This window comes from Pseudopodoces humilis, chromosome 4, assembly GCF_049639895.1.
Source record: "Pseudopodoces humilis isolate 2021_Gansu_Grassland_sample_001 chromosome 4, ASM4963989v1, whole genome shotgun sequence".
Lineage (NCBI taxonomy): Eukaryota > Metazoa > Chordata > Aves > Passeriformes > Paridae > Pseudopodoces > Pseudopodoces humilis.
Window position 1 is genome coordinate 76,200,004 of NC_142203.1, and position 13,781 is coordinate 76,213,784.

Sequence of the window (13,781 nt, forward strand, 5' to 3'; positions counted from 1 at the left end):
GCCTTGGCTTACCTTGCTGATGAGAGGCAAAACTTGTTTCCTGACCCATTTTCCACTGGAGATTGGCTCTAAACTGAGCTAGCAAGTTTTGGTAGCTGTGGTGCTGGGGCCCAGTTATGTCCCTTCACTGGCTGAAGATTGGAGCCGGAGCTGTCCTGCTCCTTTCTTTGCAGCATGCCTTGTGCAAAACAGATATCTTCAGGGTTAGAATGTGTTTTTTCCTATTTTAAGCATATTCATGCTGACATTCTCATCTGGGCAGCTGCAGGGAATAACAAGAGACCCCCCTCAGCTCTCACACATCGACTCCCTGGAGGTCTTTGGCGGTCCAGCTCCAAACCCAGAGTACGGATATGCCTCAGAATAACTTACATATTTGCTACAGGGCAGAGGATATAAATACATCCATGGTAATGCCAGTCCTATGTATCGCCTCGACAGCAAAATTAGTACTTAGTTCCTTGCAATATGTGGGATTTTTTCTCCCTTTTTCCCATGCGTGTTGTAACCCTGGTAACCGACAGCACCCGCACCGACGACGTCTGACTCGCGCTGCTTTGTTCCCGTCTGGTACAAAAAAAGGCTGCAAACACTTCACCACGCTGAAAGCTAATGAAACCACCCAGATTTGACTCTCAGAGCTGATCTAAAACCCCACGGGCCTCAATCACCTTCCCTTCAGTCCTGACCCTGCTCCCATGCAAGGGATGGAGCTGAGAGCCTTGAACACCTGCCCACAACACTGGGCACAGCCAAGCTCAGAGGGGCTCAGCACCTCTTGGCTGAAGGTGTTCAGAGTTTCCACAGCCTCCTGATGGTGCCTACAGACTGAGCTGCGTGTGGAGGGTGCAAGGGGACCTTTAAACCTCTTCCTTCAGCCCAAATATATCATATTGCAGATGGCACTGGGCATGAACGGGCTGGGGACAGGAACACCAATGTCCCTCTACACAGGGTGTCTTAACCACTGAAGTAGGTTTGTGCTCCTGCTCTGCATTGCTTTTCCTTGCTCCCCAACCCAGTGAGCATCCCAAAAGCCCAGACACCAAAGCACCATGCTCCAGCCCAGACAAAGCACACCCCTGTTCCCACCACAGGGTCCCCCGAGGAGGATGAGTCACAGCACAACTCAAGCTGCCTCTGCTGCAGGACAGCTGCTCATTCAGGTCTTCTCTCTCCACCCAGCCTTTGTCGTTTTTGGAAGTGGGAACTGAATTCACTCTTAGATTTCCACCACATTTTCAGACTTGATAAACCTTGTCACCAGGCTCAGGAGACATTTAGAGTCATAGAATCCTCAGGGTTGGAAAAGGCCTCCAAGGTCATCAAGTCCAGCCACTTGTGCAGCTGACAGCCAGATGTAGCATGCAAGCACTGGAACCTCTTGGCTTTCAGAAACCAGAGTGTCTGAAAAATAACTCAAGAGGATGGTCAAATTCATCCCCAGGAGCACTTTGGCAGTTTATGGTGGTGATGCAGTAGCATGACAAGAGGAAGCATCCTGGGCTTTTCCACTGAAGCTGATGACAGGGACCTTGGCTGGTAAACATTACACAGCAGTGACTTCCCCATTAACCACAACAGCCACCAGAGCCTTGCAAGCATTTGGGGGTTTTATTAATTTCATCTTTAAGCCACACAAAAATTTGTACAATGAGTCGCTGGAGAGGCTGGGAGTGTTCCTCTGCCTCCTCTGTGCAAGGCTGAGCAGGGCTCCTGCCAAAGTCTGGTGACACAGTGAGGTCATGGGGGCCAAACTTCCCCAGCCATAAGCTGGCTGCTCAACCACAGTTGTTCAGAGCCAGTCCTGGCTTTGCTGTCCACCCCCCAGCACATCACCTCTCACTGCTGCTTGTTGCAAGGTCTACAAAAATGTCTGTCCCAAAAAAAGCCCATGTGAGTCCATGCTACTGTCCAGATAAATGGCATGGGAGTAGCTCCATCTCCACCTCTTGCTCTGAATGTTTCTCACAACTGGCTGTCCCAGCCCATTTTAACCTCCTCCTCCAAACCACCAGAGGTATACCCCCACCCTGGTATCCTCTTTCCAACATGTTCCCAATAAAACAAGTTGAATTATTATGAGCATGCAGACAAAGCAAAGAAAATGCTTGTATGGATGTGTTTAATTAATTCAATTTTTCTCCACTTTGCCTCCATAAGGCCTTTCAGACCAGGGCATAGGTAGATTAGATAGATAGGTAGATTAGATAAATAGATAGATAGATAGATTAGATAGATAGATAGATAGATAGATAGATAGATAGATAGATAGATAGATAGATAGATAGATAGACAGATAGGAAATGGTAGTTCAGATGGGTACTTGTCTACATCTATCTATCTGAGGTAAAATCCACTGGGGCAACATGACACCAGTGGAAGCACAACCAGCACAAGGATTCATGGATTTGAACTGTCTGGAGCAGCCAGACCGTAACCACCACACTGCCCTGAGGGCTGCATGGGCAGAAGGACCCATTTCCCTTGTGGGCTTGCAGATGCCCTGGGGAGGGTGCTGAGCATCTCCTGACACAGGGATTGTGGCTCTGCACCACCTGCAAATGGCTTTCCTATGTGGAAAACCATCATCTGAAGAGTGTGGAATCTTACCACCTTCCCTTGCAGTACCTCAGCAGCTGACACCTAGACCATATTTCACGTGTGATTTAGGATAAAAATTGAGTTGTTAGACCCTTCTTTATTGCACTCTTCAATTACTGCTCAGCAGCACTGGGGAAAAAAAACGCCCCACTGTGCTGCAATTTAACATGTTGCAGTGTATCAACAGAAGATTTAGCACTTGTGGTTCTGGAGCCATGGTCCAAAGCAAAAATACCGCTAACAAGAACAGAGTGATTTCAGTCATCCCAGATTTCCAGAGAAATTATTTTCTAAGAAGGAGAGGACGGAGACATGTCCTGCCATCCACTGAGAAATCTGGACTTCAGACTGTCTCAACCACCTCATGTCTGAGCCTCTTAAGCAGATGAGATTTCTCTAAGGTGATTTCCAAGGAGAGAAGAGTGGAATCCATAGATAAGCTGTACAGAGCACAGTGATAGGTGAGGTCCCAGGGCCACCACTGCTCTGCTGGAAGATGTCCATGGAGCTGTGGTGTGCCTGAATTTAGGTGCTGGAGGCTTGAAGCAAGAAGGACATTATGCTGCTGTCCAGGAGTGACTTGTCAGCTGGACATCAGCATCTCCCCTTTGGAAGGAGCTGGCTTTGTCCTTGTCCATAACTCCTTCACCTGCGTTTCTGCTCAGACCAGGTTTATACCAGGTCAGCACTTTGCTTTGTGTGGCTGCTGCTTTTCTGAGCCCTAAAGATGGAATTACAGCACTGGCAAACTCTCGACAAGGGTAAATTCTTGCTTGCTTAACCTCTGGTCTCTATTTTAACCTCCCGCTCGCCCCACATCCACCAGCCCCAGAGCTGAATGAGTGAATGGGGACACATATGAACTGGTGCTCGGCATCCTTCTGTCATATTCTTTTTTTTTTTTTTTCCCTTGTTGAATGAGGCCTAAAATTAGCTCAGCAGGAGGTGAGGGCTGAAACATTTCAGCAAAAACTGTCATAGTATTGAAAAGCCATCGTTTTGCTGATTATTTCTCAGCTTTCTTACTGTGAACAGCATTGCCTGGCCTTTCATTTTGATAGTTGAATGCAAGCAAAGACTTCATAGAATGAAGTGATCTGCCAGGCTTTTCAGGTCATTCTCCAGATGATTTAATATTTGACCTGGAAAGGCGTGCCCAGCTGAAGGTCCAGCCAGTCCAGTGTGTCACAGCCATGGCTGGGGGAGTCACACAGGGCAAGGTGTAAAGTGGAGGCTGTGGAGGATATCCCAGACCCTCACTGCACCCTGCAAATGACACAAGAGCTCACCAGCCCTGCACCCATCACGGGCACATCTCCACAGACAGACTCTGGCTTTGCTGGATCATTTTTCCTCTGCATTTTCAAAGAACAACAAAACAGTTTAAAGCTCATCCTGTCCCACCTCCTGCCATGACAGGGACACCTTCCACTATCCCAGGCTGCTCCAAGCCCTGTCCAGCCTGGCCTTGGACACTGCAGGGATCCAGGGGCAGCCCCAGCTGCTCTGGGCACCCTGTGCCAGGGCCTGCCCACCCTCCCAGCCAGCAATTCCTTCCCAATATCGCAGCTGGGCCTGCCCTCTGGCACTGGGAAGCCATTGCCTGTGTGCTGTCCCTGCAGGCCTTGTCCCCAGTCCCTGGGCAGCTCTCCTGGAGCCCCTTTAGGCCCTGCCAGGGGCTCTCAGCTCTCCCTGGAGCCTTCTCTTGTGCAGGGGAGCAGCCCCAGCTCTCCCAGGCTGGCTCCAGAGCACAGGGGCTCCAGCCTTTGGAGGATATTTGTGACCTGATGTCTTTTGGAAAGCTGCTCTCAAGAGTTTGTTTAGGGGTACAATACTTTTATCCTTTGCTTTCAGCTTTCAGGATGAGCAGCTTTCTGTAACCTAACAAGTGGAAGTCCTGGAAAACAGGAAGGTTAAATGATTTGTCACATCTCATGGACTAATGAGCAGGGACTAAAATCAGATCTTTGTTCAAAGGACAAAGCCATTACTCTACAATTTGGTTTCAGGGCCTTAACCACCAAGATCCACTATGTACCTCAGGGAAGAAGGCGAAAACATATGAAAACACCTCTGCAATGCAGAGTTCTGTGGTTGTCCATGCAGCTCACTTGGTGCCATACCTCAGGTTCAAAGGGATCATCTCATCCCTTCTGGGTTAAGGCGTAACAGCCCAGCTTGGAGGTGGGAGAAGCAATAGTGAAGCAAATATTCTCTATTTCTTAGTTACTCCAGAGTAAAACCCACCCAGCTATGGTTGCCCGATCCCTGGAAGTGATTGAGGCCGGGTTGGACAGGGCTTGGAGCAACCTGGGATAATGGAAGGTGTCCCTGCCCATTGCAGAGGATTGGAACTAGTTTGAAATCCCTTGCAAACCAAATCATCCCATGATTTCTCTGGTTTCTGTGATTCTTAGACAGTTGACTATAACCCCAGCATGACCCTATACCTGGTCATATACCCAGATTTGGAGTGATCTTTCTAACCCCAGGTTCCTGCTGCTCACAGAGGCCTGCTCACACAGAGCAATGCCACAAAACTCAGGAGGAATCAGCAAAGGCTGATTTGGTGAGGCACTTGTCTGCTTCATCCTTCACCTGCCATGCCTTTGATGGTGGTCCTGGAGCTCCTGATGCATGTCATCACTGCTAGCTTGGCCCACTGCCCCACTCAGGTGTCATGTCATTACTGGATAACTCACATTTGACAGCTTAGAATGGAAATGAGCCAAACTGTAGCATAGATGAGATTGTTTCTACTCCTGCCCTCCCAAGCCTTGGTGCACATCAAGTGAGACAGGATGAGTGCATCCATCCTGCCTCAGCTTTCCGTGCTGATTCCCACCTGAAGGATGAGGAGAGAACCTGGAAACTGGGACTCGCCCACGATCAAAAGCCATTTTGGAGCTTTTCAAAATGTGTTCATGTGTTCAGTAGCATGGATCCAGCTGAAGGCGCAGTCCATTTGGAGACAACCAAATGCTGTGTGTCACTAAATCCCTCTGGGAAGGGCACATCTGTGCTGAACAGAAGGCACAGCACCAAGCTGATGCTCACAGAGACTGACCTGCTGATATGCCCGCCCACCCCCTGGAGGACAGCAGAGGCTGGAGTCACATTCCTGGGGTGCACACGCTTCAGGAAGGTGGGAGCTCAAAAGCCCATCTGGACATTCTTCTTGGCCATGTTCTTCAGTTTCCAGGACTCTGGTTGTTTCCACTCAAGGTCCTGCTCCGTGGAAAGCAGGAACAGTTTACAGGGACTTGCTCCTGGCACATGTGCAAGGACGTGGAGCAGGGAATGCCCAGAGGCAGGTTGAGGGGGGGAAAAAGGAGAAACCACTTTATTTCCAGAGGCATGGGAGGTGGAAAGGGTAGGAAATAGTTGAGGAAAACCCGAAGACTAACTTCCTCCTTGTCTTTTCCTCCTCACCTGCTGGCACAGGCGGCCACCTGTGTCCCAGCAGAGAGCACAGGCTTGGCCCAGTATTTGTAAGGCAGGGACAGGGAGCTGTGTCCCCAGCACTGGGGTTCTTTCAGGCTGAACTTAGGACAAATGGGAACAACAAAAACAACCCAGCAGATTTTGGGCAGCCAGTCCCTCCAGCCTTGGGCTGATTAGGTGCATCTAAACTGGGCAGCCAAAAGCCATGGGCACCTAGCCCAAGGCTCAGAGTGATCCCACCCAGGTGTTTCCCACCCCAGAGAGGCCCCACTCAGGGCTGTGGTGGGTGCTCCCACCGCTGACCCCATGCAGCACACACACAGAGCATCATCTCTCCAGTCTGCCTCATTCACACCACAAAAAAAGCCACTTGGCACAGTTTGGGATCAAGTGTACGTTTTTATTTTTTAATGGAACATAGACTCCTTTAGAAAAAGAAACATTCAGCTGGATGATAACACCCATAGAAAAAACACCAATCTTGTGTTCTCTTTTTTTTTTTTTTTTAAATTTGGCATTTGTTATCTGCATTTATATTAAAGCAAAGTGCATCTTTCTTACTTTTTTCTCGTTTATACACATTGCACAATACATAAATAATGATGCTTATAAAACGTCTTTATATTTACAAGTAATAATATATTTATATATAACATAAAATACATTTTTTTTCTTTAATAAATCTCAGGGTTTTTTTAAGGAGTCCTTTCTTTTGTGTGGGTGTTTTTTCCAAAGCACTACAATGCTAAAGTTCCAAGAAGAATGCTCTCTTGTTCAATTAAACCTTTATATTTAGAAAAATAGCTTATGTTAAGGTCTAAACATGCTCATTGAGCTAAGAACAGTGTAAAAGTATCATACTTGTGTATGAATTCAAGAAGAAATGAAAGCACAACTGCATTTCCAGATAAGATGGTACCTGGATAACCTGATCTAAGCAGGTTATGACACACCGACTGTTGTGAACACTTTTTCTCTTGTTTTTCCCCCTTGTTTTTCTTTAGTTTTGTTTCAATTTTTTTTTTTTTTTTTTTTTTTTTTTTTTTTTTTTTTTAGGTTTAGAATTCTGTCACTTCACATCTCAGCTCAAATGATCAAGCACGGGCCATGCCCGAAGTCCCTCCACTGTTGTTTTCTCCCCTTACATCAATCCACGATCATAAAAAACATAGAAAAAGCAGTGGAACAATGAACACAGTGACAAGACATGAACCCAGCAACAAGAGAAACACAAAAGGTCGGTAAGAGACCTGTCTGGGAAGGTTTTGCACCATCCTTCAGCGGCAACATGGGGTTAGCACTGCTGGGGAAGGGGTCTTGGTGTCACCGTCACTGGGAAGGTGGTGCGTACAAAAATACAGTCATCTCCTTTTGTTGTCCAAGAGAAGGAGCTGTAATATAGAGCTAGTGGCTTTCAAATCCGTCGATCCCCATTGGATAATCCTTTCGGAGGCATGAAGTAATTATCTCGTGTGATCTATCCCCACTGCACCCTTCTCTCGCCCTTCTGAGAGTTATTGGTCATTCACACTTTTAAAAAATAGATATATTTATCAAAATACCCCAAAGGCAAAAAACAACAAAAAAAAAACAAACAAAAAAAATTCTTTCATAAGCTATTTCTCAAAAACGAAGAAGGGTGAACAAAACGAAACAAAACAAAAAACAAAAAAAGTCTGCATGAAAAGCAAGCACTCAGAAGGAAGTAATAGCAGCAAAGTAGTATAGATGTCATGAGTTCACTCTGTCTCGAGTCACCGGTTGTTGAAAATAACCTCCAACCAGCAGGGGCAACTGCTGATGAACTGTCTGGTGTAGCACTGGCCCCAGCCTTTCACAAAGCTGATCTGCACGGTAAATCCGGTCCATGGCTGCTGCGTGAACTCGTGGTCGTTGGGTCTCTGCAAGGTGTACGCCTTCTCGTAGTCAAAAGCCTTGATGGAAAACCCTGGGAACACTTTGTGAACCAGCAACGTCCTGGAGTCGGGGTTGTCCAGTGTGGCCGACTTGATGAAGATGGGGTAACTGCTGCGGTTGTACACCCACACGCCGTCCACTTCCTTGGTCAGCTGGATGCCGTAGCCGATCTTGCTGCGCACCTTCTGCACCAGTTGGCTTTTGTTGTCTGAGTTGAGCTGTCCGAGGCAGAAACCATTCCCCTGAGGTAGATCATAGAAGATATCCAGGGAGGGCTCTTGGACAGAGTACAGCCGACCCACGCGTGTCTTCTCTTCCCAGTATGCCACCACACACCAGTGTGACCTATCCCCTGGCTCCTGAAGAACTTGAGAATCTGCAGAAAAACAGGAGAAAAAATAGGAAAAAAGGAGAGATTTAGGATCAAGGGAATTAATATGAACTGGCAGGACCTTGCCTGCCCATGTCTTCACGATCCTTTCCATGCATGCATCAATGTCCACAGTGCAGCCACTCTTTCCAAAATAAACCTTTCCAGATTCAGGGCACTCCTCTGTTGTTTCAGTGCCTAGTTCTAGTTGTATTTACTGGTCCTGAATGACATAGCCAATGACAACGACACAGCCACCCTCACCCAAACCAACACCAGGACCACCTCCAGCGCCAACAGGAGAGACGAGATGCCTGTGCAACCAGACACCTGAATCCGCCGATTTTCACCTACTGAACAATGGATTTATTTCCATAAGTGACAATCTGCTCTGCACAGACACTGAAAAAAATGAGGTGCAGCTAAGAAAACCACATTGAAAGTCACCCCATGGGAGCAGAGGGGATGAGAACTTGTCTGCTCTGGTTCACGGGGCTTTTCCCTGCCTGCAGGGCCTGGGTGATGGATAGCAGGGGGACACGAGATGCCACCCTAACCTACAGAAAGCACCAAAAGACAGAGGGAACCAAAAAAATCTCACGTGTGCTAACAAAAATGGCCAAAAACCTTGCAAAAAAAATAGAAATTCATTCATGTAGGCCTTCTCTCAACTCTCTTTTCCATAGTTACCCCATGCAGCATGGCAATGATGTAGGAGGGAAAAGCAAGGCAGGAGGAGGGAAAAAATGTGAGAAAGCCTTTTCCTGACAGAGGATCCCAAGCAGCCTGGCGCTGCTTGGCGGGTAATTCCTTCCAGCCTCAGTAGGCATGTTAAGACCTGGGAACTATTCATCTCTATAATAGTATTAAAAAAAAAAAAAAAAAAAAAAATCAAGCTGGGAATGCACGTTAGTGAGCACTACCAAAATAATCCCCTGAACTATGAGAGAAACTAATGGAGCTGGGATGGTGGGCGACCCAGCAACCAAAAACTCTTCCTGCAGCCCGCCCCCCCCACAACCCTTTCCTCCCCAGGGCAACACACTGGCTGCCTGCTTTTTCTATTTTTTGCTATTAATAAGCCCATTTTCCCAGTTTTGGTCTCATCTCCTTCAACCCCTGCACTGTGCTTTTAAGAGAGAAGAAGAAAAAAAAAAAAAAAAAAAAAAAAGCCCAGCCACACACTTTTAATTTCCTCATTTCTATGCCAGCGAGGAAAATATTTCTCCAGTTGCTTGAGGCAGCTACTAAAAATGGGTCTGACCATGTATGTCTCAAAACAGGGACCCTCGTTCCCAGGTTAAACCAGGGATGGGGGTTCTGGTCATGCTGGGGTGGTCCCTGGGACAGCATCTGTCAAGGTGCACCCCAGTTTGTCCTTCCACTCCCTTTTTTGGTGACTCACAAGACTTTACTGTGGGTAACTTTATGTCCTGCTGAAAACTGGGACTGAGGAGGGGCAGGGAGGGCAGTTTGGGTTACTTCCTCCCCATTAACCCAGATGGGGTCCCCCTCCATGCAAAGGTTCATCCAGAGGGGCAAGAAACACCCCCAGCACTGGAGTTTTCACCACCTGCCTGGGAGAGAAACCAATCTGGGAGGGATGCCCCTGGATCCAGGGGAAGAATGCTCTCTAATCCGAAGGGGGGTCTGTGTTGACCACCCACTACCTCCCTCCTCACTGTCAGCCTGCCCACGATGTTCAGACCCTTTTGGGTTTTGCTTTATAGCAGCTGAGGGAATTTTGGAGCCATTGGACCCCTGCTGAAATTCCTATAGGTTTGGGTTTTTTTATTCCAACATAAAAAGCATCCCTTTCAGGAGATGGCAGGGGGGAAAAAAGGACTTTTTCACCTGGTGTTTGTGCTTGCATTAGTCAAGACCATGTAACAGTCAGTTCACTGCTGCTTACAGAGAGCTATTTAATTGCTAGAGCATTTAAGGAAAAGAAAAAAAGACAAACCTACCAATAATAAAAAAAGAAAAAAAAAAAAGAAAAAAAGAAAAAATAGAAAACTGCCTTGGCCATGAATGAACAGACCTTTATGGAGGCCTGGAAGTTCATGAATGAATCCCATTAGGTTTCTGAATGACATGGGGTGACCAGACCACAAGGACGAATCTTAGGTAATCCGGGATGTTTGAGTTTTTTTTTAAGGAGCTGGTGCCAGCACACAGTATAAATATGCCAGAGCCTCTTCCGTTTGCAGGCTTCAGCTGTTGACTGCATGTCTAGTCAAAAATCCATGAGAATATAAGGGCTGAGCTCAGATAAACAGGCTCAGGCCTCCCTGCCAGCCACCACCAAAGCTGCTTTTTGCAGTTGCAGGGACCCCAGAGGAGCCCACTTGCTCCCACCCGCCTCCCTGTTTCTGGCATCCGCCAGGAAAAGGGGTGGGAAAAGCCAGTGGCATCACTCCGACAGGAGAGGAGGTGGCAGGAGAGAAGGAAAAAGTGACTCAAGAGATGCTTCCTACAGTGACAGACTTTTTGTTTTTTGGGTTTTTTTTTTTTTTTTCCCCAAAAGGCTTTTTTTGGTGGCAATAATCATGGATCTGGGCAAATGAAGCAAACAGAAGTATTATGCTCAAAAACACCCTGCTGGGTTCACCCCATGCAACCTGGGGTCGTGGCAGGCATCCACCATCCAACTCCCATCTCCACCTGCTGCAAACTCACACAAAAACCCAGATCCCAGGAAAATTCCTCAACACATCCTTGTGTGTGACAGCCCATAGATGGATGCAAACCCTTTGGGATCCCTGTTTTGAGTTAGAAGCATCGTTTTTATGAGCTCCTTGGTGCAAAAACATCCCTTTCTAAATGCCTGGGAAACTCCCAGCAAACTGGGAGCGTTCCCATATCCCAGCAAACAATGATAATGTTTCATGCTATAAACATCTGCACTATTATTTCGTTATTAAGGATCCCTCCATTTGCTGCTATCACTGGGTTATTAGGATTTTCCATGGTTTCCATTGCATCCTGCCTTGAAGCTCCAGCAGGCTCCCCGCCCCCGGTGCGTTGTGCAAGCTCATTGTGAAAAAAATAATAGTATAGAAATAACTGAAAATAAAGTGAATTTGCCCTCAGGAATTTAGGGAATTAGTTGTATTGATCACTCATAGTCAGGTCTGCAGAGGACAGCCACTCACATTAGCTCCTCAGAGGGGAGAAATCAAGGCAATACCCTGAAGCCCTTGGGGTAACGATTTTTTGTAATTTTGGTGCCGATGGTTCATCACTAGTGATGCCCCAGAACAACCTTATTACACCGTTTCCCATTCCCACTGGAAAACTTTTTTTTTTCTTTTCCCATATTTATTTACACCCTCCTGGATTTTCCTGAGGGGATGCCTCAGTTTTGCCATTGTCCTCCATAAAAGCATCGTCCCAGCTAAGTCTCAACGTGCCAATCAGCACAAGAAGCTATCCAAGAGGTTCCTCACCACTTGCCTTGACTTTCAAAACCATCAAGTCCTGCCTGCACTTTCTCAGTAAAAGACCACAGCAAGGATTTCTCCTCACTGGGGGTGCACATGCTGTCCGTGGGCTCAGGGCATGATCCTGCTCCTGCTGAAAATGCTTCATCCATACAGAAATCCAGGAGGATGGGATACCAAAGCAAAAACCCCAAAAAACTGGCAGCTGCAGAAACAACAGTGGGCATGGGACACTGACACCACAGGAACACCCAAATTTATCAAGTCCCACTCTTGGTTCTTCCAAGCTATGGCAGAAGGACTCACATCTGCCCTTGCTTGGAAGTGGCAGGAAATTCCTGGTGTGGCTTTTCTCTCCATCACATGGTGAGTTTTAAGTTGATGAAAGCATGTCATCCATACTTTTTCTTTCCAAGCTCCAGCAGTTTTATTAGGAGTTTGGGAAGAAAAAGTTCTCCTTTTTTTAATTCACAGAGAACCAAAGAATTTTAACAAAATTGAATTTAAAAAATAATTACAATAAACTAAAACAACACAGCTCCAGTCCTGGGGTTGTTTTAGATCTGTTGTCCTTCAGATCTCAGCCTTGTCCCAGTGCCAGGGTCATGAATGTAAAGGGGAGCTAAGCTGGGATCTTTTGGTTTTGTTCTGTTTGGTTTTTTTTTTTTTTAGCTAAAGGTTTTCCTGTAGTCAACCAGCCTTGAAAGAAAAGAGCAAGTTTAGCAAACACTGGGCTATCTGACCCACCAGGACTGCTCCCACTGACCACGTCAAGGGCTGTCAAAATTATCACCAGTATCTGTGACAACAACTCAACGCTGAAAATGGGAATAAAATGGCCTTACTGATGAGGATTTTAAATGCCTGTAATTGAATCTTTCATCAATGACATCAGGTTTAGAGGCAAATTAAACTATCCAAATGTAGAAGTGTTCAGAACTATGTATGTACACTTCTTCTAATATATGTACATATACATTTATTTTTCAAAAAAAGCAGTTTTGATCCTGAGCATCTTCTCATGCTCTTCCTAAAGTTCTCACCATCTCACCTCCTCCTCTCCCCTTCATTCTTGGGTCTGGATTTCCCATCAAACATCAACCCTGGCACAATACTCACAATGGTAGCATTTACACTGAACTGCTAACAGAAGTCTCCTCATGATCAAAACTGGTTTGGGTTGGAGGGACCTCAAAGACCCTGCCATGGGCAGGAACACCTTCCAGTGTGCCAGGCTGCTCCAAGCCCTGTCCAGCCTGGCCTTGGACACTGCAGGGATCCAGGGGCAGCCCCAGCTGCTCTGGGCACCCTGTGCCAGGGCCTGCCCACCCTCCCAGCCAGCAATTCCTTCCCAATATCCCAGCTGGGCCTGCCCTCTGGCACTGGGAAGCCATTGCCTGGGTGCTGTCCCTGCAGGCCTTGTCCCCAGTCCCTGGGCAGCTCTCCTGGAGCCCCTTTAGGCCCTGCCAGGGGCTCTCAGCTCTCCCTGGAGCCTTCTCTTGTGCAGGGGAGCAGCCCCAGCTCTCCCAGGCTGGCTCCAGAGCAGAGGGGCTCCAGCCCTGGCAGCAGCTGCGTGGCCTCCTCTGGGCTGGCTCCAGCAGCTCCACGTCCTTGTGCTGTTGGGAGACTCAAAGACCTGGAGAGAGCCTGCCTGCCTTTCCAGGAGTCAGCCTTCTGCTGGAAAAGAAGTGCCATGGGCATTGCCAAGGAGAGATGAACACATTACAATCCTTCCTCCTTTATCCACCAGCACACACACAGAGCATTTGAGCTTAAAAAAAAATTGTCTGGACTGGTGTCAGCACAACGTGTCTGGCTGGGGCCAGGGCTGAGACCAAGCTCAGCACGTCTCACACCCGATAATCTCCCTTGGCTGACCTTAGTGGCATTTGTGTGTCCGGGACAGTGCTGTGACCCTTATCTTCTCCTACTCTTGGAGATGTAAGAGATGGAGACACAAAACCCAGAGGTTTTTATGGGGTTTTATATGCTCCTCTGGAGGG

The 13,781-nt window shown here is 47.4% G+C and overlaps 1 protein-coding gene across 4 annotated transcripts in view; it reads right to left on the minus strand.

Moving 5' to 3' along the window:
* Positions 1 to 6,427: 6,427 nt before the first annotated feature.
* Positions 6,428 to 13,781, minus strand: part of SMAD7 (SMAD family member 7) — a 37,115-nt gene continuing 29,761 nt past the window's right edge. For all 4 annotated transcript variants that reach the window (XM_088054550.1, XM_088054551.1, XM_005528072.3 and 1 more), the window contains one exon: positions 6,428 to 8,341. In XM_088054550.1, the coding sequence (XP_087910676.1) occupies positions 7,803 to 8,341 (539 nt within the window). In that variant the 3' untranslated portion in view covers positions 6,428 to 7,802. The remainder of the gene's footprint in view (positions 8,342 to 13,781) is intronic.